Here is a 25686-nt window from a genome sequence, read left to right on the forward strand (position 1 = left end):
ATTCACACAAAAAGGCTGAAATGTTTTTTTAATGTTACATTTAGTAATTGGCAAAGACATTTTTTATATTGAAAGGAAAAACACAAAGCATAAATATAAACTGCAATTCAAATCATGATTGTAGACTTACAGATCACACAGGACTGAACTGGAACGAGGGGTGGGGACAGGGATTGTTGTTATGCATGGTGACACTCAGGATGCAGTAAGCAGGTGGCTTAAAGTATTTGTCAAGTCCTGATAGAGAGGCTATACATTCAGATTTTGTATTAAGATTTTGATAAGCCTTTTTTGGGATATTACATTCTTGAAGCATGTTTGGATGAGGCCCACCCCGGTTAGAGCTTTGGTATGGTTTATAGAAGCCATTCTCTCCCCCTCAGTTTTCTACAGAAAGTTTTCAGCTGTCTCTTGTAAGTCTTCAGTGATTATACAATTTCCATTCAGAATTCAAGTAAAAACAAACATCCATCACAAAGTTTTTTTTTTCTCCCAATCACAGACTAGCAAAATGTAGTTAAGTACTTTTACAGAAATAGGAAAACTTTTACAAAGAGTTCTTTAAGAACTATTTTAACATTCTCAGAAACAAACATAATTGAGAAATATCATTTCAGTTCTCCTATGAATTATGGATTTTATGGACATTGTTTCCTTTTTAAGAACAAAAGTTTAAAACTTGTATTATACAACTGCACATACTTGCCCTTCTGATGTGCAATTAAGGGATACATTCTCATTTGGGTTAATGTCTTACCAGTTTCAAATCACCCCCTTGTGAGCATACATGCTCAATGTATTACACTTTTAAATTTAGTATACTTCATTTCACATGCCATGTAGGTAGGAGATGGTAACAATCTGTCATTGAAGTCTAATCTTCACAGCCTTCAAACCTTGCGAGAATTAGTCAAGTTGTTATGAAACAGTTTTATGACACCCACCTACCTCCACCGGCCGCAGTGCGTCAGAGCTCAGTAGCAGTTTAAGTGTTCAACTCGCCCTGGGACATAAGCCAGCAAAATCCCAGCTAACTTTCTACCTCGCATGATTTAGGCATTTTAAGAATTCACTTCGCTGATAATTATTCCACTGCAATTTATATATAAATAAATGTTACAACGGACAAGAAAGCATCCTTACTCCTTTCCTTTACATATGCCAATCGAAGGTAAAACTAACTTTTTAAAACTTATTTAGCTTGGTATAGAATTAAGAACCACAGTAGAAAGAGCAAAAATGATTGATAAATTTGCTCTGCAATCTTTAGGATGCTGGTTCTGGATTCCCCTTCTACTTTTTAAATGTGAGAAGTTAATACACCAAAAATTTACCATTGGAAGAATTACAGTTTTGGCTTGACCAACCAGATCATTTCAATCAATATAAATATAAAAGTATTTGTAGGTTGGCAGTAATATACAAAGCTTTCTTCTTATTGAACAGTTGATAAACACTGGCAGTCAGCTTAAAGGGAAGGGTTAAAAATGAAAGCTGCATCACATACCATAATCTTAATAGGATATCAAGCAGGTAAGAAACTCAGATGGAGAGGATATAATTGCACCCTTCAGCACCACGCAGTTGCCCATAGTTAGGAATCCTGGATCATCAGAAGACTGATTCTTTCATGATACTGATTCAGTTTTGCACTGTTAATTTTGGCTTTGAGATCCACGGGCCTCTCAAAGAAGTTGACCAGCGACTGCTCTGTGAGAAGCGAGGCCACAATCTGCTCAAACGTCACGTTCCACTCCCCTTCCGCCTGGGAGCTCTGTCCACCTGGGTCTGCGTTGTCCATATGGAAAGTCTGCTTGGGGGCCTCTGCCCCTCCTTGGGTGAGACTTGCGTCATCCACTTGCACCGCGCACTCCTCGGGTGTGTTTCCGGGACACTGGCTCCTCTGGCCCACCTCCCCAATCTGTAGCACCAGGCTGGTGACGGTGGCGATGGCCTGGAACAACTCGTTTTCATTGGGTTCCCCTTGGAACATGCTGTACAGTGTTTTACAGAACTGAATGAACTCCCTCTGCAAAACCAATCACATGGAAACACTATTTGAATGTCCTGAACAACAAAAATAATAGGCAAATTAGCTTTTAACCGGGGTTGGCAATGGGATGTCTAAACATACTGGATGTATAGTGACATTCAGGGGGATCGGATGACTAAAATCAACCTTAACTGCTTTTGCTGCAGTTAAAAAGAAAATAAAAATCAAACTTGGAACATACAATTACCCACTCTTGTATCCACTTTTACATTCAGCTGCTGAAATTATCAGTTAAACCAATTAAACCAACAGCAATTTGCCAATACATGCCAGTGTGTTCTTGGGTTTACACAGGTCTGAAATCCATTACCTGGTTCATCATTGGAAGAGGTTTGTCCGCATCCTTCTCCTTGTCTTTTAGAAGGTCTTTCAGCATTTGCTTCAGCTGTTCTTGATAGTCCTTCATCTCCCCTTTAAGTAAATGGTAACAAAGGAGTTTCTTGTTAGTGATCAATATCAGGACTATTAACAGATGGGACAAGAAAGTTCTTGATGTTATTTTCAAGTTTCCACTATTTCTCTGCTGAACTATGCAAAAACGTGGCAGTTTAAAAGTTGAGGGGGACTCCATTATGGCCAGGATTCTCTGGTCCTATAGGGCACCATTTGGCCTTTCTTAATATAATATTGGGCTGATAGACTATTTTCTATTGAGACATATTCATTACATTCTGTGTCAGAGTCGTCACATGTTGAGTTTACGCACTTTGTGAGAGGGCAACGAAAAAGGGATACTTGCCATTAGAAATATCCACGTACAGAGGCCTAGTAGTGGACAACAAGGGTGTCTTCAGCGGAGATGGGTCATCTTCCTTTTCTGTGAGAGCTAACATGCCAGATGATTATTGACCACCGTCAACATCAAAGCTAAGGTGGGATGTATTTATTTTATATACAAATAAATGGTACTGGAATGGTCTTCAGAATAATAGGTGGATGATTATTATTGTACTTGTTGTCATTCTGCATATAGAAGAGTGTAAGTCATAGTTGGGCTATTACTCCACTTTTGCCATTGTTCTTTTTACCTTCACACAGGGCCAAGGACATGGGTATCATGGCACCCTGGACTTATGTTTGATTATCATTATCGTAAACCATATTGTCTTACCAGGGGGTATGTGCAGCCGGTATAACAGTCGGATTTTTTCATTCAGTTCTTCACAGTACATAGTATCTGTAAGAGAAACCAAGACGAGCTTTATTCCCTTTTATAGATTTTTTGATGTTATTACATTTAAAAAAAATAAAATGGTTAGTCATTTAATACACAGAACGGCGGTGAAAGCATTATTGTGGGACGTCATTGAGGCTTTGGTGTTCAAGCTCCTGCATATTGTTATTGATTCTCCTGAAAGCTTTATAGGCCTAGTGCCAACCTTCATGTTGAAAGGAATTGGATCATACAATATCATTATTACAGGAATAGTTGCGGTTCACTAAATTCCTCTTGGACTTGGACTCTCTGAACCGAACTAGAGTGCAGATTTAAAGCATCAATCAAATGCTCTTAATAAAAAGACAAAATGTACACTGCCTCAAAGTGAAATTGCAGCCAGTTCTTCAACACAGAATTTCTGATTGTTTTAAGAATACACAGTGGCTTATGAGGATGTGATTGTGTTCAAACGTGCTGCATACCTCCCGTCTCAGTCTGTAACGTGGGGAAACTGCACTTGACCATCCCCAGTGTGTCTTCAGCTGCCGGTTCTTACCTAGCCAAATGGCAAACGGCTTGAAGCTGATGAGGGAGTCCCTGTGTTGGTCCAGCAGTGTGAAGGTGCGGTGGGCTACGGCATCCGTGTGGACCCCGCACAGCCAGGGGGACAGCAGCTGGTAGAGGCTCTTGAACTGCGGACGGTCGATCCTGTACTGCTCCACGTACTGCAGGCTGGGGTCATGGAGCTGCAGGGCCGTCACCGTCCTCCCCCAGTAGCAGTTTATAAAGTACTGGGTCTTCAACACAACCATGAAACACCCTTCAGAAAGGCAATGCCTACCCACCTCTTTAAAACAAGGGTTATATTCCATTCCATTTGATATGAATGTGTCTGGGTTCCACCCCCAACCCCCAATGCCATTCAGCCTGGAAGCTTTAATCCTATGGTCTCCAAAGGACTGAAGTGTAATACATACACAAACTGGGGTGTAAATTTCAATTCATTTTCACTTACTTAGCAAAGGGATATTTTTCAATGTCAGACTGATGAATTATAAATGGCAAACTAGTTTAGTTTTCAGTTCCTCATTGTACATTTATTCAAGACAACAAGACAAGCTGTAACAAATACTAAATAATGAAACTTGAAATGGACTATGGACCATGTACAAATAAGGGCTTATCAAAATACCCAATTCACTGCAACATTATTGCAGATTTTATTCTTTGTATGCTACCCTACCCGACTGCTTCCACGACAGAATACCTAGTATTAGAGACCCTGATGTCTGCAAAACATTTTACTTTATTTCAGGCTAGTGGCTTAAATAGTAGTTGTTGCTCAAACCTTAAAAAGATCGTAGACATCTCCCAGCTCCTGCGATGCGAGGGAAACATCTGGAGTCACAACTCGTAGCTGGATGAAAAAAAAGAGACAAAATACCTTCTGATATTACATATGTAATAGTACTATTTATACAGGCAAGGTAAACACTATAATTGCATTATATTGAGAGTTGTGAACATCTGTGTGTAGAAAATAAAATGGTACATTAATAATACAAATAATCCTGACAGAGTTAAAAGTGATAAAGTGATTGTGAAAAATGTGATTTGACTATTCCCCACCCCCCCCCCCGCCAATTAAGAAGCAAACAAAGCAAATCTCCACTATTTATACCCTAATGTGAAGTGAATTCCCAAATATATATTTTATAGAATAAGACATTTTCAGAAGCTTAATTTACAAGTTAGTTGCGGTTGCTGTAATGTTTAGAATTTGGGGAAGTGAACACTCGAAAGCAGACGGACAGCTGCATGTTTAGATCTCTGAAGCCTCGGTGAAGGTGTGCTGCATGTGCAGTGGGCTCACCCACCGCGTTCTCCTTGGTCATGTCCTCGTGGGCCTGCAGCACCTGCACTCTGTGTCTGCACCGCAGCTGTCCGATCTGCTTCACTGTGAGGCCTCCAAACTTCTGCACAACAGACAGCACCAGGCAGAACTCAAGATATTTACATTCTTTATACAATTTCACCCCCTTTAGTAATAATGTCCTTTATAATTCACCTCATAGGAGTCTCTGATGAGGTCGGCTATCTGGGTCTCCTGCACAGAGTCTTGGTCTGATTCCACACCAGACTGGGGGCTCTTCGCTGGGGGGGAGGGATTCTCCTCGTTCTTTACATGCTCTAAAAAACTGCAAGCATGCAAAACAACACAATTTGAAACAGTGTTGAAGATTTCATCACTTACATTATTGCATTGGCTTTTTCCAGAAGTACTAGGAATGACAGACAGAAATGGAAGTTTTGGAGTCAAAGAAGGCCAAAGGTCATTTGCCATGTACCTGGACAGAATCATCATGACCTGCCCATCGTCGGTGCTGCTGCAAAGGGCTGCCGCGTTGGCATCCAGCACCGCCAGTCCCAGCTGGAAAATGGCCTTGATGCCATCATAGAAGAAGCAGTCCACCACGCGGACAGCACTCTCAAAGGGCATGATGCTGAGGAACAGGGTGAGGAACCAGGAGAGGGAGATGGAGGAGAGTGGGGAGAGGTCGGGGATGTGCTCGGCCAGCTCGGGCAGCCGCTCCTTTATCAGCTCTTCAAACACTGACTGATCTACCTGGGCTCCTGGAAGCACAGGGGACATGCATAAGGGGCAAGAACAGACATGGGGCAGTGCAGGTCAAACCACCTTGGGTGTTTGCGGTTTAGACGTTGTACACTTATCCACGTGAAGGACTGGGACAAGCAATGGGACCACTGCCAGCAATAGTTTGTCAGTTGGAGATTGGTTGTTAAGTTGTGTATTGTGATGTTTTAGAGAACAGTGTATTAACAAGATTTATGGCAAGTGGCATTCATCTACTAGCATAATTATATAAAACCACCAAAGCAGGAATGTAACAGTGGTTGAAGGAGAACAGCCTTGAAAATACACTCACCTAAAGGATTATTAGGAACACCATACTAATACTGTGTTTGACCCCCTTTCGCCTTCAGAACTGCCTTAATTCTACGTGGCATTGATTCAACAAGGTGCTGAAAGCATTCTTTAGAAATGTTGGCCCATATTGATAGGATAGCATCTTGCAGTTGATGGAGATTTGTGGGATGCACATCCAGGGCACGAAGCTCCCGTTGAATTCATTGTCATGTTCAGAAACCAATTTGAAATGATTCGACCTTTGTGACATGGTGCATTATCCTGCTGGAAGTAGCCATCAGAGGATGGGTACATGGTGGTCATAAAGGGATGGACATGGTCAGAAACAATGCTCAGGTAGGCCGTGGCATTTAAACGATGCCCAATTGGCATTAACGGGCCTAAAGTGTGCCAAGAAAACATCCCCCACACCATTACACCACCACCACCAGCCTGCACAGTGGTAACAAGGCATGATGGATCCATGTTCTCATTCTGTTTACGCCAAATTCTGACTCTACCATCTGAATGTCTCAACAGAAATCGAGACTCATCAGACCAGGCAACATTCTTCAACTGTCCAATTTTGGTGAGCTTGTGCAAATTGTAGCCTCTTTTTCCTATTTGTAGTGGAGATGAGTGGTACCCAGTGGGGTCTTCTGCTGTTGTAGCCCATCCGCCTCAAGGTTGTACGTATTGTGGCTTCACAAATGCTTTGCTGCATACCTCGGTTGTAACGAGTGGTTATTTCAGTCAAAGTTGCTCTTCTATCAGCTTGAATCAGTCGGCCCATTCTCCTCTGACCTCTAGCATCAACAAGGCATTTTCGCCCACAGGACTGCCGCATACTGGATGTTTTTCCCTTTTCACACCATTCTTTGTAAACCCTAGAAATGGTTGTGCGTGAAAATCCCAGTAACTGAGCAGATTGTGAAATACTCAGACCGGCCCGTCTGGCACCAACAACCATGCCACGCTCAAAATTGCTTAAATCACCTTTCTTTCCCATTCAGACATTCAGTTTGGAGTTCAGGAGATTGTCTTGACCAGGACCACACCCCTAAATGCATTGAAGCAACTGCCATGTGATTGGTTGGTTAGATAATTGCATTAATGAGAAATTGAACAGGTGTTCCTAATAATCCTTTAGGTGAGTGTAGATTTAAATGCCAGATCTGAATCTCATAGAATACCTGGACTGGCAAATCAGGAGGTTCCATCCAACACCTTCTCTTGCTGCACTAGAAACTGCATCAATGGAGGTGTGGCATAGTATTCCTCTAAATCATCTATCAAAAGGATTTCAGCAGTCACTAAGGCAGAGACCTATATTCTACAAAATGCATTGTAAATAGCTGTAGATTGTAAATTCTGTAAACACTTCAGGTAGTTTAGTATACATGTATATAAACACATGCAAAATTCCAAGTGTCTCTACACACAGATGTACATATACTGTGTACACAGAGAAAGTGGGGAAAAAAAACAATTCAATATATAATGTTAAATGTTCTTTGCAGTGGACGAATGGTAATTATTATTTTTTCTTCCACAACAGCCTTCTTAACATAATCCCCAATATAAAAATACAGTACAAATGGCGTTCGATTAAGATTAATGTAATGATAAATCAGCTTTTAGGAAGCTAATGTCTTTGCAACTTGAATATGGATTCCTAGCGTTATAAAGCAGGTTAAAACAGATGTATAGGAGTACAGGAGTATACGCAACATCTTCATCAAAAGATAAAAACATCTTCGTATTTCAAACCGAAAAATTAATAGTCAACAAGATAATTACAAATCAAAAGTGATCGTCAGTTGTTGGTCTTTCACATTTTTCCTATACCTACCACACCATCACCCTGATCAAGAAACAAACCAGTTCATGTCAAGTGTTTCAGCCTGTCCATACCGATGACTCTGCAGGTGAAGTAGTCTGGCAGCATCCTCTCACAGATGGCCACCAACAGCCAGAAGGCCTCCTCTTCCTTTGTGTAGAGCAGCAGCACTGAGGCCAGGATATTCATGGACTGGGAGTGAGACAACAACACGCACGAGACACTGAGAACAGGGACGGTCACAAGTTTAATGGGGTTTGTGTTTGCTTTCTGTTGCATTTTACAGGTAGGCTTCTAACTGGCAAACCTTTTCTATCCTATTACTCTGAGGATTGAGACACATACTGTAACAGCCAGGACTTCTGATAGCCTTCATCTTTTAATAGCATTTAACTCACACTTATAAATAACCATTTGCTCATAGAACGTCTACAGTTAGTACATACATTGTGGTTTCCTCGGATGCTCAGTGGATTTAAGACCCCTTCCATTTCATAAAGAAGACAGAACAATTCTTATTATTGGTCCTGTAAGCAATCAATGATGCAACAAATTACTTGTGAAGAAAATTATTAGAACAATTACATGTCCCTTGACCTGAAAAAGTACAGTGTGCTTGGTGAGAGGTCAGCATTTTAAAGATACATGGATGTGGAGGAAAAAGACCCGAAACAAGGGGGAGTTTACTGTAAGACAGGCCTTAGTAGGTGGGCCAGTGAACATTGCTCCCAGCTTTCGGTGTGAGGGACGTACCTGGCAGTAGCCGATCTTGGGGTTCCTGTAGGCGTAGGCAGTCAGCACCCTCCGCAGGGCAGCAATGGCGGCATCGCTCTGGAAGGCGGGGTGCTCGGGCAGGGAGCGGTGCAAGTCCCTTTCAATCTCCTCCGAGGCCAGGTTGCACTTGCCCAAGGATTCTGACACCAGGTTAGCGTAGTAGTCAGGTTGGAAGGAGAGGTCAGAAGCAGAGTCTGCATTGGCACCAAAACAGACACCCCATTGTGTGAAACAGAGGAGGCATGACAAGAATGTGAAGGCTGTTCTCCAAGGCAACGCCATGCACAAACCATGCGTGCAGTCTGTGCTTTGAAATTCTCCATGTTTATTTAACTATTACCCACTTAAGAGGAGTTCAAAGCTTTTGCCAAATCAGACATGCTACTGGGGTTTCACATTGAAAAGTCTAAACAGGGAAATTAGTTCTCAGTAGTAAGAGGAGCCATTTTAACTGACTTTGCGAAACACCCACCCATGGACCCTGTCCCTCACCTGAGAAACTCAGCCAGAGCTCCCCCCGCAGTGACTCTGGGATCCCCATGGCTACCAGCCTCTGGATCTTCTCCGTGCGGAACATGTACACCCCCCGGCCGTACTCTTCGAAGTGGTCCTGCCACAGCCGCTCCTTGGCCTGCTCTATGGGCTGCAGCACAGCACAGACACACAGCCTTCACTTTCAAAATCAGGTTTTGTTTGCTGTTCAGGAATCCCCATCTACTTTGTATACCACAGTCCACGGCATAAACAGCCGAGCTACAACACTGCAGGGCATTATAAAGCAACTCTCAGAGAACACTGTGGGCTCACAAACACCCAGTAAGCCACAGGAGTCACTTCTGTGCAACAAGGCACTGACACCCTGGCCAACTTCAAGCTAACTTTAACTCTTGCATGTTTCAGACAATTCCATGCCACCAACTGACCAATACAAGTTGGCTATGAAACAAAGGAGATCGCAGTCTCTGGAATTGAATGCTTATTGTTCTCCACTTACGGGTTTGTTGTTTGAAGACTCTGGCTGCGTATGATGAAAAGCTGACATTAAGGCCTCTGTGTTCAGTGTGGTTGGTTTCCCAGATGGTTCATTGTCTTCACAGTCCGAATACATTTTGTCATAGTAGAAAGTGTAATATGGTGTAGGAGCAATCTAAGGGGCAAAGATATGCATTTATTTTTCAAATACAGCAGTAACATATCCATGTCACTGTTTTCATTACATTAAACTGCTGGCCAGTGCTTGCTGGAGAGGGAGCCAAAGGGTGTATTTCTCGGTAGGTGTTTTCTCTCCTGATGGTCATGCTGCATTGCGATTTACAGTTTGGCAATGAAATTAGGTGATTTAATTGGTATACACTAACTTTTTCTGTACAACTGAAACAAAATAATGTATATACATCATATAGATGGATAGATATAGCCTAATTAACTAAAAGTGTACATTCCAAGCATTTTCATTATTAACTAGCTGCTCAGTACCAGGGCTTTCTTGCGGTTGTCCTTGTTGCGGAACATGGCCTGTTTCCACTGCACACTCCTCAGCCGCTTGGTCATGTTCTCCGCCAGCACGTCTCGCTCTCGGAGCTCGATGAACTGGAAGGCTTTCTTACTCCGAATGCTGACGATGATGGGATTGGGAAGGAGGCTGGTGCTCTCCGCTTTCTCTATCGAGATCACCTGAATAAAACAGCATTAGGAAGTTTAGGCACACAGTGAGGGACTAGACCTAGTGTGTGTGTGTGTGTCGTACAGGGCACTCGCCACTTTCCCCTTCTCCTCACAACGAACAGAATAACAGTACCATCCCTAACCACTTTCATTTGAGGATTGTCTAACACCTACCACCACATATATTAGAGAAGTGGTAGCAATTGACTGTCCTGTTAATTAGAATTAAGTTAAGGTGCATTTCATACAGGACAGTTAAAAGGACAACATTTTTCACCAATTCTGATCAAAATGTCTGTAAACTAATAGTAATCCTTCTACTAGCCAAATACAGAAAAGAAAGTGTTATATAGGACACGTCTGAATATCCGTTACATTCGGGTTCTCTTTTTTTCTCTATATATGTAATGTGTGAAAATATATGAATCTGCAAAATATATATATTTATACACATATGAAACTACAAGACTAAGATTAACATTGTATTTTTGGTGGTATTTTCTGTTCTAAATGCACATGATTTTACCACTAGGAAGTGAGTGAACATCTAGTTTCTCACTTCCCTTAAAACACATTTGATTGCAAGTAAGCATTTGAGGACTGGAATTCTTAAATGTCTTACTTAAAAATGATTACATTTTGCAATCAAAGGGTCAGAAGCACATCAAATAAGGAACAACAAGTAGAGAAGGACCTCTTGAATTTATTTTGACATCCATTTCATAAACATGTTTTTCTTTTGTCAAAAATATTCAGTAAAATTGGCAATGAGACTGACAGAGAACACTAGCAGCATTTGTCAGTCAAATTCAAGGGCAGTCAAAGACCCGAAGACTGTATAGGTATTTGTTTGTTTTCAGTTCAATCAAGTATTTTCTTCAGCAAAGTTAGAAATGGACAGTTGTGGTCCTTCAGGCCTACCAGATGTTCAAGATTTTATCCCAAAAGAATGCCAAAATGAACAGCACCGTGAAGCACAGCAAGTGTGCAGCTACCTCTGTGAGGGGGATGAGCAGACTGCAGCAGCCCTCCTCTCGACTGCAGAAGCACATGTAGCTGTCAGAGGCATAGAGCGTGCCGGCCGTGTGACAGCGGCTGTGGGGGGTCCACAGAGAGCACTCCACTACTTCATGCAGCCTCTCTCGCCGTGGCAGTCGGAACAGCGCCAGGAAGTATTCCTTTTGAGCATGCTCCTCCAGCACTCTGCGCACACACACACAGTGAGGAGGGAGAGAGACAGGGCATGCTTAGGTCCTTGTTCTTAACTTTCATTTACTAAAAACAGTTGGATATAACATGCTGGTTCATACATAACAATGCATAATGGAGATACTAGCCAATCAGATGTTCCGTACGATTATAAAAAAATTAAAAAATTAAAGTCAACATAAAATGCACTACACTTAAGAGTGTCACATTCTAAGACACATCAGCAGCCCTGTAACAGGAACATGTGCCACCCTCCCTGCACTGTAAACCACAGGCCAGCCATGTCCACTCTGTATGGCAGACCCCAGTCTCAGCTCTGTGCTCTCACAGACCTCTTGGTGATGTGCGCAGGCTGCTGCAGGTCCTGGTCCAGCTCAAAGCCCTCATTGTCCAGCAGCCGTCGCAGTGTGATGTCAGCCAGCTGCACCATCATCTGGAAGGCCTCCTCTATGCTCAGGAACATGGAGAAATCTCTCTGGCGGCTCCTCGTGGTCACCCGGATCGCGTCCGTCATGAAGCTGGGGGAGGCTCGCTCCAATCTGGTCACGTCTGCCCAGGGGATGACCATCTTCACTGCATCGGGGAAGACACCAACACCACACTCTTCCTCAGACTGCAAATACATGGACTACTCTGTAAGCTATATAAACAATAAAACTTCTGGCTTCATTAGATAAGATTAGCAGGATTTTTGGAACAGGTATTTGCTCCTTTTACTGTACATCTTCACATTTAGCAATACAGTTTGAACCCAAATGGCAGCATCTCGTCACAGTTTGCTCTGCACAGTAAGAGAACAGTGCCTGGGAGCTGAAAGCAGAACTGGACAGGACTGTGGGCTGACCTTCCTTGCCCAGCAGGAAGGAGTAGAAGGCCAGGTGATTGATGCTGAGATACAGCCAGCCCTGCCGGGGGACCCGCCCCTTCCAGCAGCAACAGGAGTAGTAGGTGACCAGCTTCTCAGAGCTGGGCAGGCCAAACCGCATCTCGAATTTCAGCAAGGCCTCTCGGAACTTCTCTGGGTCTTCCTCCTGGACTGCTTGTCTACTCCTCACCTCCTCTGCTATGAGCCCCTGTGGGAAGATTACAGGCACTTAAATGTTTGGCCCTGAAGACCTGATGACGTGAGAGCATTCATGCATGGGAACAGAATCTTAACAGGCTAAACTCCTCCCCCAAGCATTTCCTCTGAAATCTAATCCCAGACTCTCCCCTAGAATCCTCTAGGTCAGTGGTTCCCAAACCAGTCCTGGGGGACCCCCTACCCTGCTGGTTTTTGTTCCAACCAAGCTCTCAATTACTTAATTGAACCCTTAATTGAACTAATAATTTCCTAAATCAGAGACTTTTAATTATTTTAAACAGTAGGGGTTTTAAGTTATATAATATAATATATATAATATAGAATTATATTAAAAAACGTACTGAAGAAACAACTATTTGTATTAATTTAAAAAGTAAAATCTAAGCAGATTGTTACTTCAATTAAGTAATTGAGAGCTCGGTTGGAACAAAAACCAGCAGGGTAGGGGGTCCCCCAGGACCGGTTTGGGAACCACTGCTCTAGGTGGAAGGCATCAGTACCACAGTGCCCACTTTGTGAGAAAGCTGGTCTGGGTCCTACCTTTACTTTGCCTTTGACAAAGCTGGTGATGTCATCCTTGTTTTCGAACACTGACAGAGTGTGGAGGAGGTTCAGAACCAGCCACTCCCAGTGCCGGTTCACCTCCTCCGCAGTGGCACCTTCCAAAACAAGCACAGGGCGAAAGTGTTACTGCACAAATACATGTTAAGTGATTGTTAGAGCTTTATTTTTAAATATCAATTAAATTAATTTATTCACTTTTGAGATTAAGGAGAAAACTATGTTATAGGAGGATGGGCTTACTAATCTCCCTTATTTCGGTTAGGGACTAGGACATAGCAGAAACCGATCCAAATGGAAAATATGCACTACATCTTGCACAACTTGCAATATGACATTTATATAGACAAGTCTGTCTGTTTTGTAAAGGAATGGCTGAGGGACACAGCCTGGTTATGGGGATGCAATGAACTTACCGCTGGCGATGGCCCAGCTGACTTGCGACCCTGGGACCTGCAGAAGAATGCGGAAGGGGGCGACACGGGCATTGGAGTCCAGCACGGTGTCCAGAGCTCCGACCAACAGGCCTGCGGGAGAGCACAGAGCATGGACACGTCAGGGGGTCTACAGCAAACACATTAAGACACACGCCTGTACCACACAGGAGCAGCTCAACTGCAACAGGACTTGACAGGAAGAGAATGAAATCTGACTCTTATTAAATAGATGCTGTAAAGCCAGCCTAGGGTCAATTACAATCGCTGTGCTGTACTTTGATCAACGTTATCCGGTCACACTCTTATTTTCAACCACCACAGATCAAAGCCACTACCAGAGCTCCTTCTGCTGACCGCATATACATTAGGAAGCAGTCTCAGTAGCTGTCTGCTGGCAACATGAAGTTACCTTTCCCTAGCTTGCCAATCTGGCCACCAAATATCTAGCAACAACTGTTTTAATGACTACATTTGAGCTCTTCATTTTCATAACTCCTCCGACACTAGATTTGAGCAGATCATCATTATAAAATAAGTGTTCATGGCCACATCGGTTTGAATACAATACAAATTGTTCAGAACAAATATAAATCAGTGTTATTGTAAGCGTCATTATGAGCAAGATTACTGCTGTAATTGTAAAGGTAGCTTTGTTACAAGATTTGTTGCTTGCTAGCTAATCTCACAAGAGGCCATTAAATCCACCCAAAAACACTAACTAGAACTGGCTTGTTCTTGCTGTACACTTGGCTGAACTCGTGCAATGATCAGCTGTCAATACTGCAGCTGTGCAAAAGGCCAAATTATTTCCTACCGCTTCATATGCCAACAGTTGCAGAAGTTGAAGCAATAGTGAAAGGAGTCACACTATCTCCCAGCATCCCCAACAGCTTTCACTACAGCTCGACTCTGTAACTAGACACAGGCTGCTGCTACAGATGGCTGAGGGGAAGATATCAAGTACAGTGCAGGATTTGTACAATGCTAGGAAAAGCAGGCAGCAGGGCACACTGTGAGACAATGAAGCCATTTCACATCACTACAGTAGTTCTTTTTAGAATTAATCAGGGTCATGTTTTCAGGGTTTAGTTATTGCTCCATCTAATGTATCAGTTATAATTCATTCACAGACCAACTGTTAAACAATAACCTCCTGTTTCATTTTAACCACTGTTTCCCTTTTTTAGGGCCTTCTGGTGAATAATTTTATTCCCTCGTGATAATATTTCAGGGGCTTACAACAAGTCTTATAAATGGATAGATCAGACTTTTCAGTTTTCTTACAGACCCCTGTACAAGGTAAGGATAGCCTGTGTATATAAAACAACCTTAAATATAAAATGATGATTCCGACTGACTTTTGAGTTTACAGGCAGTGGGAGATTATGTTTAAGAACACAGAGGATGGCCAAGATTCAAATCTGGATTCTTCTGTACACAACCATGCATGAGTACTGAATGTAAATTACCAGGGACATGCAAATAACCAGATCTTGGATTTTTGCTCGTGTTCTGCAATATTTAATATACTCTTACACAATAATGGAGTACCGATTGTAATGCGAGTCTCTCACACACTCAAATCGGTGTTGAGAATCTCAGAGTGGAACACGTATGAAAGTATGATACGTAACCACCTGAAGTCTTGCTTTAGAAAGTCAATGTTAAGGAAGAGGAAGTTGACTTTGGTTAATTATAAATCTAGAGACCTATACAGTGGTTTCAATACTGACCTACAATCCACCTTGTTTTCCACAATTTATAAATATGCTCAGTTATGTAAATGTTTTTAATCAATATTCATTAATTCCACTATTGATTGGGGTGCGTAAGGTTCTGTTTAAACTAAGCAGCAGATGAAAGAATATCACAATTTACATGTCAAGAAATTAAAGAACTTGTGGTATTTACATTTGCAACAGATTAAACCCAACCAGATTCACAATCACATGTAGACCAATGTGCAACAAACCAAACTAAGCATTTCTGCACAAGTATTTATCAGCTATTTCTGTCGTTTTCTCACTTCCCCTGAAACAAAACTCCTCACTATAGTCACTAACACTTCGGACAGCTACATCCTTTGCGTTTCAAACGCCCCCATAACACATCTGACACTGCAGCGCAGCTTGTAGACTGTAGAACATGCTCTTTTCTTAGCACCCAGGCAAAATCAGAAACTATTTTTGCTCACCTGTGAAATCAAGAAAATGCAGAACTCACCAAACCATGTGTTAGAAAAGTGACTTCCAATTCATATTGTAAAGTGATACCATTTGTATTTGTCAACAAAAAAAAGCTTGATTCCGTTTTCTAAAATTATGAAGATAGGCCCTAGAATGAGTGTCTCAAAAGTGGATCACAAAAGCAAAAACAGCACTTCAAAGTTTAGGGCAGGCAATAAACGTTTTAGGGCTACTATCTGTCCTCAGTGTAGTGTTACTTGCTGTCCTCCTTGCCAAAAGACACGCCCGTCTCAGCCTTTGTTATCTCAACTACTGTTAATTTAAACATACAAGTTGTCTTGCACAATCCATGTTTTCTTCACAGCAGTATGCAATTTCACCCTCTAAAACCGTTGCATGGTTACAATTACAATAGATTTTCTTTTATCTAAGAAGAACCCAGTTTCATGTAACCCATTTGTTGATATGTTCAGTTAGAAACATACCAGAAATCTGTGTCACATTGTTTTTAGTTTTGTTTTTTTTCCCCCATTTTCTAATGTTGTGAGGAAAAACCCTGTTGGTATCCACAGATGATCTGCTTTACATTCTTGTGAAGGGTTGTTTTTACTAAATATAAAGCCAAATATTTTCAAAGATGAATTCCACAATAGTCTGTAGACAGAAGATATAGACTACATTCATATCATTATTGAACGTAACCAATAAAACATTTAATAGCCTACACTGCATATAATTGCAGTTTGTTTCAGGGTGTTTTTCTATTATTATTATTATTATTATTATTATTATCATCATTATCATTGATGTTGAAAAGGGTACAATATGATAAATATAGATTATTAAACTACACACAAAAAAATGTTCAACAAAAAATCACAGATACTGTACGTACTATTAAAATCAATTAAATTGTAAAAAATTAAAATGCTGGGGGGGGGGGGGGCAGTAAGTCTATTAATCCTTTCAGTTTTAATGATTGGGATCAAAACCTTTTATCTTTCTAAACAAAAACAAAAAGCATGCACATATTAATAGCTAACTATTTTTTGTTGGTAACTCATTAGCTACCTTAAGTGTAAATACCATGCAACCTGTACTGACGGACCTTAGCTTTATTTATGCATGCTTTATAGGAAACGTGCACGGTCTTTAAATCTGTACAGCATACGTACAGATCTTGCTTGATTGAAATGCATAGGTAAATCTTACATAAAACCTGAAACTGCCCAAGCAAGCAAAAGCTTTTTTTTTCTAATCCTTAAAGTCGGCAGACTGCTCCTTACCTGTGAATTTCCCCCCGGAGTCTCCATGTCCCCTCCTGCGCTGCAGAAGGAAATACGTGTTGGATTTCTCTGTCACCCAAAGCTTCAGAGCATTTTTAAGCAGAACCTCCTCGGGATTCAACCACATTCTCCAGCCAACAAAACAGACATGGACATACAAATATCACTCGTAATGTGCACAGTACGCGCACGCAAGCTCGTATGGCGTTAAATTTCAGTTACGGATGAAAACAAGTCTCCGGATCATCCATGATCAGTTTCCAGCGCCCCGCTTTACGTGCTGGAGTCATAATTGTCCCCAATGTAAATACACAGCGCATCTGACTTCCGCATTTGTCCAGCCTATCCCACAGTTCCGCGGGGGCAGAGGAAGTGTGAGCCCCCTGCCCCTGTGATGGGCAACTGCGGGATTTATACTTGGTGTTTTGTGATGTCGAGATTTAAGGGAATAGGAAAATAAAAGCCATGAAAACGGTATTAATGCCCGTTTCTGATTCGAGTGACTGTCGCTGAATGGGCTGTTTTAACACCTCCAGCTCCAACTGTCCATACAGCTGTTTGTCCATGTGTGTTCTTGGTGATCGTGGAAGAGTTGGTATTGTGAATCTTTCTATAGCTTATAACGAAACATTTTATTGTATTGCAAGATAATGATCAGAAGAGAGGTGCCCAAACCAGACACCAGGTCTTATTTTCATTGCAGCCAAACTTATTATTATTTCTTTCTTTTGTAATGCCCTCATTGCGTTGAAAAATACTGGGCTTAAGAAGCTTATGTTGTTGCCAAGACATTGAGAAAACACAGTCCTGCTCAGTCTGTCCTCAGCTCATTAAACTGCTCTCTCCAACCTGTCTGAGCAACCCTCAAGAGACTGGCAATCAATGATGCGTAGACACAGGCACCTTGGATACACTCATTACATTGTATTGTATCAAACACTGCCATTATAACCATTATTAATTCTTTAAGAGCTCAATTGCCACCTGACACCTGGTCATAAAGCTCACCTAAATGAGAGGTCACCTGGTACAAGGTTAATGCTGTCCTAATGCCAAAGTATCCTAGTCAGAGCTTGAATTAATTACAAAAGGGGAAAAAAAAAAACCTTATCAGACAAATATTTCAAATTGTTATAAAGGGTTTGATTAGCCAAGGTGAAAGAAAATCAAAAGATGCAGCCCCCGCCCCCCAGAACAGGACTGGGAAAACCTGGTTTAAAAAGTATATTTTCCAAAATTGATTACACATTTGATCAGCCTAATGCAAACGACTGACTCCAGTGTAAATGCTGCACTGCCGCTCTCTGGTTTACACACCTCCCCCATTGTAACTGTGAATAGTTGTGAGCACCTTTCACTACAGCCGTTTACTCTACCTATTTTTAACCAATGTTTTGCATAGTATTTGTGTTTGTATGCAGTCTGGTTGTCAGTTATAATGGACTGGTACACCAAGGCCTTGTATATAAATCTGCAACCCCCGAAAGGTCGTGCGTTAGCCTTTTCATACAATAATGTGCTAGCGCTGATGTGGTTGTGACCTTGACCACATACTAAAAATGTATCTGTAAGTCAGTCAGTGAATACAAGCTTTCCATCTATACTGACAAATAACGATTAACAGTAATTGCTATAACTGGGAAGCAATGTCAGTGATATTCATTGGATCAGGGATCATAATGACCCATGTGTTACTGCAGACCAGAGTGGTTGTAATACTCCAATGTATATTTTATCTATGCTTCCTGTAAACAAATAATAACACAAAAATCAACAACATAATAATAGGAAACACTGTAATAGGCCTATTCATGTTTAAAATATATTAAACTTGTCTTACCACAATATGTTTTTCTACTTGACTATAAGTAATATTATAGTTGGATTATTTGATCATTGTCAGACATAGTTTTCTGAATTTCCCCTCTAATAAATCTTATACTAGTACTTGGACGTTTTTATTCTGCTCTGTCTTATTCTAATGTCGTGTACACAGTCGTGGGAAACAACATGTAGGCCTATATTGTAATAAATGTCACAGTGACCATATTCTACAGGATTTATTAAATTGTAAAACAGAAAATGAAAAAGTGGCGTGCATATCAGCTCTTACACATATATACTAAATAAACGATAAGAACATATTTCACAGCCTAAAACTTTAATGTGCCTTTAATGTGCCTTTGTAAATTTATTACAATATTAAAATAGCTCAAAAAGACCCCCTCTGGACATATATGAGCTACTAAAAAATGTTGTTCATTGTGATTGACTAGAGCTGCAGAAACTGTTACAATGTACAACAATCAGAACACTATTATTAAGGAATAACCAAAGGGAAGTGTAAGAAAAGAGAAATATAAACGTTCATAATCTGCAATTATCAAGGATATTTGTTTCTCCCACCAAAGAAAGTCACAAGGTGGTGTCCATCAGATTGTGTGACGTTTATTTACAACTGCTATGTCTCCTCCTGCTCAGTCGCAGCTGCTGTTTCTACATATGGATCGGCCGGTCTCTCTCCTAATAAGGACATTGTTAGGAGGCAGACGGGAAACTGGTGTCACATCTATAGTCGTCCCCACAAATACGCTTTTATGTTAGGATACAAAATCTAATTGCATACGATATCGCATTATTAGTGTATACTCATTAGTGGTATTTAGTGCTTTAAAAATATTATATTGTCGAGAGAAAGGGGGTGATTTAAACAAGAAGAGATGTTGGGCGGAACTAAATGCGTGGTATCCGTCGGACACTTGGGACGGGCGGACTGCGCACTTCCGTGTGTCTAGGTGGGGTGTCAACGTGATTTCATTCGGAGCTTCTGATAGAAAGAGAAAATGCAGGTATATTCTGAATAATTTGGAAATAATTAAGCAAATTGATATATTTTTAGTATTGTCTGCTTGTTAAAGTATTTAACTAAAGTAATGAGTGCAACTAATTATATAATGCTTTGTGGTTTAAAATACATGAACTGAAAGTTTCTGATGTCCATAAAAGGAAATGTAGAAAACGTATAGTTTGGTTAGTCTTGGGATATGTTTCTTTGTGTCATGTTTACTGTGTTATATTAAAGATTTAAGTTGATAAAATGAGGCTCTTAACATCTGCTAACAAACCCGTTATTCAAAGTAATACAAGTTCTGTACTGATGGGTTTCGATTTAATAGTTAAAACAAGCAAAACTGAAATGGAAATGAAGCATCACGTTCTGGCAGTACTTTTCTATTGTGCCAACAACAGCTGGGTTTCTGATTTGTTTCTTCAGGATCCAAATGCAGACACGGAGTGGAATGACATCTTGCGGAGGAAGGGCATCCTGCCTCCAAAGGAGAAGCCGGTTGAGGAAGAGGAAGATGAGGAGCATGTGTCACAGCAGCAGTCAGTGGGTGAGTTCCAGCACATTTCTGCGTGTGAATATTTTGGAAGATTGCATTGTCCTGTAGTCACTTCAGTCTTACTGCTCAGGCTGTACCATGAGATCACAAAGTGATGTCTGTGTGGCAGGAGACCTAATATTTGTATTAACATTTGCAGAGAGGAGACACAAAATGAAATTGGATTACACTGCATTAATTATTCTGTCAATTAAAGAGAAAATACGTTTTTTTTTTTTTAACTATATACTGTTTTGTCCAACAGTGAAAACCTATGAGGACATGACTCTGGATGAGCTTGAGGAAAACGAAGATGAGTTCAATGATGAGGACGAGCGAGCCATTGAGATGTACAGGTCTGTATATCAGCATGGTTTACCTCCAAAGAGTAGACATGGTAAAAATAACATTGTTCACACCTAGCAGGGGTTGTAAGATCTCTCACTATCAAGGTTGCTTATACTATTTTTATTCATATATATATATGTGTGTATATATATATATATATATATATATATATATATACATACACACACAATACAAAAATAATTATTGAAAAAGAGATTAAATGTATAGTCATAGTGTAATCAGTTATGTAGCTGTACCAGAGCAGTCATCTGCACAAACTGAAATGTATGTAAGTACATTTATTATTTAGGAATTATTAGATTTTCTGCTTTACACTTAATTCATGTTTATTTTTCAGTCTGTATTTAAGGATTAACTTTTCTAATTTTCCTGTTTTCAATATTTTCAGACAACAAAGGCTAGCTGAGTGGAAAGCTAAGCAGATCAAAAATGCATTTGGAGAGTTAGTGGAGATCTCTGGTCAGGATTATGTACAAGAAGTAAACAAAGCTGGCGAGGGGATCTGGGTTGTGCTGCATCTTTATAAAACAGGGTATGTTCACTGTCATCTTTAGTATTCTATTAATTAACAACACGATGTGTAAAGGCAATGTCATTGTGTCGTATTTTTTTTTTGTTAACAAAAATAAAGTGAAGAGACAGACTCACAGACAAAATTACCTCATGAGGAAGTCTTGTTTCTGAAATGGCTACATGTTACATGTGATATTGGGAATAGTTTGATTGAGCCAAATACTGGCTAATTAGTCTATATTCTGAACATCACACAAACCTAGAAAAGCATAAAGTGTACAATGAAATGGAAATGGCCGCAGAGTCTGATTGAGTTTACTGAAAGGCTTGGATTTCATTTCTCGCTGCATTGTTTATTATTTAAAAAACATATCCAACATTCAACCTTGCAATAGGATTTTGTTATTTTTGGTTTGGTAACCCTGGTCTTTCTGTACATTTTCTTTCAGCATCCCTCTCTGCACCTTAATAAATCAGCACCTAACTGAGCTTGCAAGAAAATTCCCACAGACAAAATTTCTCAAGTCAATCTCCACAACCTGTATACCCAATTACCCTGACAGGAATCTGCCCACTATATTTGTGTATCTTGAAGGTGATATGAGGGCACAGTTTATTGGACCACTGCTCTTTGGGGGCATGAATTTAAAAATAGAAGGTAAGTTAATGTTATCATTAACATATTTCAAAAGTGTCTCAATCTTTTAAACTAAAACCAACTTATTTCTACTTTGTACATAGACATATTTTTAATGCTCAATGTATAATGTATAAATGAGTGCATTTTAAGGACCAGTATTAGTATTAATGATGCCCACCTGATGTGAAAATCCCCTTGCAAACTACATGTACAGCACTCCTGTACTTCTCTGCAAAAATAGCTTCCTGTGGAAATAGTGTTGTAGGATCTTAAATATAATGTTGCTAATTTATTTAATTTATTTCTGAAGAACTGGAGTGGAAACTTTCAGAAGCTGGGGCTGTGAAGACAGACTTGGAGGAAAATCCTAGGAAACAGATTGAGGATAAGTTGATGTCATCAATCAGATGCTCTCTCCCAACAAGAAAGGACATCGACTCAGACGAAGATTAGTTACTGAAGGCTCTGAAGCCCATCGTTGGTGTTTCCACCCAGTACAATGTTGACCTATTTTGCATGTTTTCCTTCTGTGTGGTGTATCCGCATCACCTAGACACTCTCCACGGACTGGCCTTGTCTCCGAAGAGAGGCGTCTACCAGGGTCTTCCTTCTGGATAGGATGCACATCGATGTTATGAGGGATGGGAGGATTTCACACTGACCTCATGAGCTGAAACATCATGTCATATTTGGAAATCCTGTGTATTTTTTTAAGATCAATGTCTTTTTAAGAAAAAACTAATGTTACTATTAAAATAATAATACTGTAAATAATACCATTCTTCTCTGGTATGTGATTTTTAATTCTTCAACATAAAAATGAAGATCAGGTAATCCAAATAAAAAAGGTAGAATATTTGCACCATTATTTGTATTATTATTGGTGTTTCAGAAATGTGCTCAGGCAAGAAAATACATGTTTTTCATTTTTTGCTGTAAATAGCTTCAAGCAACATGTCTTTTATTGAATAAGCAAACAAATACTCTTAATATGATTCTGCAAACCATCCAAAGGCAATAATCTAAATAAAAAAAATTTGACAACCTGGAACTCAGGGGAGAAAACCAGCAAAGAGATTTTTTTTCCCTCATCTTGAATATATAAAGTCTGGAATATGTAACTGAATGAAGGTAAGCATTACTGTAAATAGTGATTACACTGTGTAACAATTTTTTTTTTTTTGTTCCTGGGTAGTAAGTGTTATTTCCTAATCGCTTATGCCTCAAAAGTATAGAAAATGGCTATTATTCCCCACAAACTTTGCTTTTGTGAGAAAGATAGTGACATTTTGCAATCAACCTATTTCCAATGAGAAAACGGGTGAATTTGTGTCTTTTCAATCACATAAAGTTAGAAAAATACAACATATGAATCCAAAATAACATGTATTTATACTAAAGTAATACAAAAATGACTACAAAAGATTGTAGTGAGTATTTTTTGAGATTTATGATTAATCTTCATATTTGATAGCATAAATACTTTTCTAGTGGTTGTGATATGTTTGATGTGGGTTTACCACAAGAAACCATAACAATTCTCAGTAGGCAGATTCATCTCACTTCTAAAGTGAATTTGTAAATCATATTTGACAATAATAACAGTACGTATTCAAATATCTTTACAATTCTCTGAAATGTGCAGAACAAATCAATTTAGTTTATTTTCAGAGTAAAAGCATCAATATCAGGAACCCATAAGAATATGTACATTGATACAATAACACAAGACAACACAATAGGAAATACATTAAAAAAAAACATTTTAGGGATTAGAATATTTTTTCTATTATTAAGGAAAAATGTCCATTCATTTTTTTTTAATGCAGGCAGTTCAGTGTCTCTCAAGAGGTAATGTGTTGAAGAAAATTACCTGTGGAAAGAGTAAGAGACCAGAAAGAAGTGTTTGATTTTAATTCCTTAATAATCACAGGTGTTTCTTGATTTTGTATACCCTTCTTTGGCCTTTTAGTTTTTCTTTTCAGATGGTCCCATTAAAAGCCTCAAAACACATCCCATGCTTGCATATACACCATGTTTTACATGTGAACCTTTTTTTTATTTTTTATGTGCAGTAATCATGTTTTGGTTCAGAGCAGAATTCTGTAATGTAAAAAACCAATACATTTTATCATGTTATTCTTCCAGTAGCTCTAGTGTCAAAAACATTTAATTATATATATATATACACTCACCTAAAGGATTATTAGGAACACCTGTTCAATTTCTCATTAATGCAATTATCTAACCAACCAATCACATGGCAGTTGCTTCAATGCATTTAGGGGTGTGGTCCTGGTCAAGACAATCTCCTGAACTCCAAACTGAATGTCTGAATGGGAAAGAAAGGTGATTTAAGCAATTTTGAGCGTGGCATGGTTGTTGGTGCCAGACGGGCCGGTCTGAGTATTTCACAATCTGCTCAGTTACTGGGATTTTCACGCACAACCATTTCTAGGGTTTACAAAGAATGGTGTGAAAAGGGAAAAACATCCAGTATGCGGCAGTCCTGTGGGCGAAAATGCCTTGTTGATGCTAGAGGTCAGAGGAGAATGGGCCGACTGATTCAAGCTGATAGAAGAGCAACTTTGACTGAAATAACCACTCGTTACAACCGAGGTATGCAGCAAAGCATTTGTGAAGCCACAATACGTACAACCTTGAGGCGGATGGGCTACAACAGCAGAAGACCCCACCGGGTACCACTCATCTCCACTACAAATAGGAAAAAGAGGCTACAATTTGCACAAGCTCACCAAAATTGGACAGTTGAAGACTGGAAAAATGTTGCCTGGTCTGATGAGTCTCGATTTCTGTTGAGACATTGAGATGGTAGAGTCAGAATTTGGCGTAAACAGAATGAGAACATGGATCCATCATGCCTTGTTACCACTGTGCAGGCTGCTGGTGGTGGTGTAATGGTGTGGGGGATGTTTTCTTGGCACACTTTAGGCCCCTTAGTGCCAATTGGGCATCGTTTAAATGCCACGGCCTACCTGAGCATTGTTTCTGACCATGTCCATCCCTTTATGACCACCATGTACCATCCTCTGATGGCTACTTCCAGCAGGATAATGCACCATGTCACAAAGGTCGAATCATTTCAAATTGGTTTCTTGAACATGACAATGAGTTCACTGTACTAAACTGGCCCCCACAGTCACCAGATCTCAACCCAATAGAGCATCTTTGGGATGTGGTGGAACGGGAGCTTCGTGCCCTGGATGTGCATCCCACAAATCTCCATCAACTGCAAGATGCTATCCTATCAATATGGGCCAACATTTCTAAAGAATGCTTTCAGCACCTTGTTGAATCAATGCCACGTAGAATTAAGGCAGTTCTGAAGGCGAAAGGGGGTCAAACACAGTATTAGTATGGTGTTCCTAATAATCCTTTAGGTGAGTGTATATATATATATATATTTCAAAAACTGATGGAATTCTCTCTGTGTCTGGGGAAGTGTGCACTATGGTTCAAATAACAAGGTGAACAGTCTGCCAGATAATCAGAAGGAAAATAAAAATCCTACCGGGTTAAGATATTCTTTCTTTCTTCTCTGAGAGAGCTTTGGAGCGAGACGCATTAAAGGATGCAC

At 40.2% G+C, this 25686-nt stretch overlaps 2 protein-coding genes across 3 annotated transcripts; one reads left to right on the forward strand and one right to left on the reverse strand.

Moving 5' to 3' along the window:
* Window positions 1–13: 13 nt before the first annotated feature.
* Window positions 14–17553, reverse strand: tbc1d8 (TBC1 domain family member 8). 2 transcript variants are annotated; one of them, XM_066706429.1, is made up of 20 exons: window positions 17184–17552; window positions 13691–13801; window positions 13254–13372; window positions 12474–12702; window positions 11962–12202; window positions 11416–11623; window positions 10232–10429; window positions 9750–9902; window positions 9248–9398; window positions 8735–8949; window positions 8056–8173; window positions 5561–5846; window positions 5281–5410; window positions 5090–5188; window positions 4561–4629; window positions 3769–4009; window positions 3165–3230; window positions 2799–2879; window positions 2364–2470; window positions 14–2029 (listed from the first exon to the last, which is right to left on the reverse strand). In XM_066706429.1, exons 1-20 carry the CDS (start codon window positions 17308–17310, stop codon window positions 1595–1597), a joined length of 3384 nt encoding a protein of 1127 aa, XP_066562526.1. In that variant the 5' UTR covers window positions 17311–17552; the 3' UTR covers window positions 14–1594. The 2 variants fall into 2 exon arrangements, with proteins under 2 accessions (XP_066562526.1, XP_066562527.1); XM_066706430.1 differs by lacking the exon at window positions 5090–5188 and having other exon boundaries at window positions 17184–17553.
* Window positions 17554–19924: 2371 nt separating this feature from the next.
* On the forward strand, window positions 19925–22862 carry pdcl3 (phosducin-like 3). Its single transcript, XM_066706433.1, has 6 exons — window positions 19925–20032; window positions 20458–20578; window positions 20832–20922; window positions 21324–21467; window positions 21898–22106; window positions 22399–22862. Exons 1-6 carry the CDS (start codon window positions 20027–20029, stop codon window positions 22539–22541), a joined length of 714 nt encoding a protein of 237 aa, XP_066562530.1. The 5' UTR covers window positions 19925–20026; the 3' UTR covers window positions 22542–22862.
* Window positions 22863–25686: the final 2824 nt, after the last annotated feature.

This window comes from Amia ocellicauda, chromosome 6, assembly GCF_036373705.1.
Source record: "Amia ocellicauda isolate fAmiCal2 chromosome 6, fAmiCal2.hap1, whole genome shotgun sequence".
Lineage (NCBI taxonomy): Eukaryota > Metazoa > Chordata > Actinopteri > Amiiformes > Amiidae > Amia > Amia ocellicauda.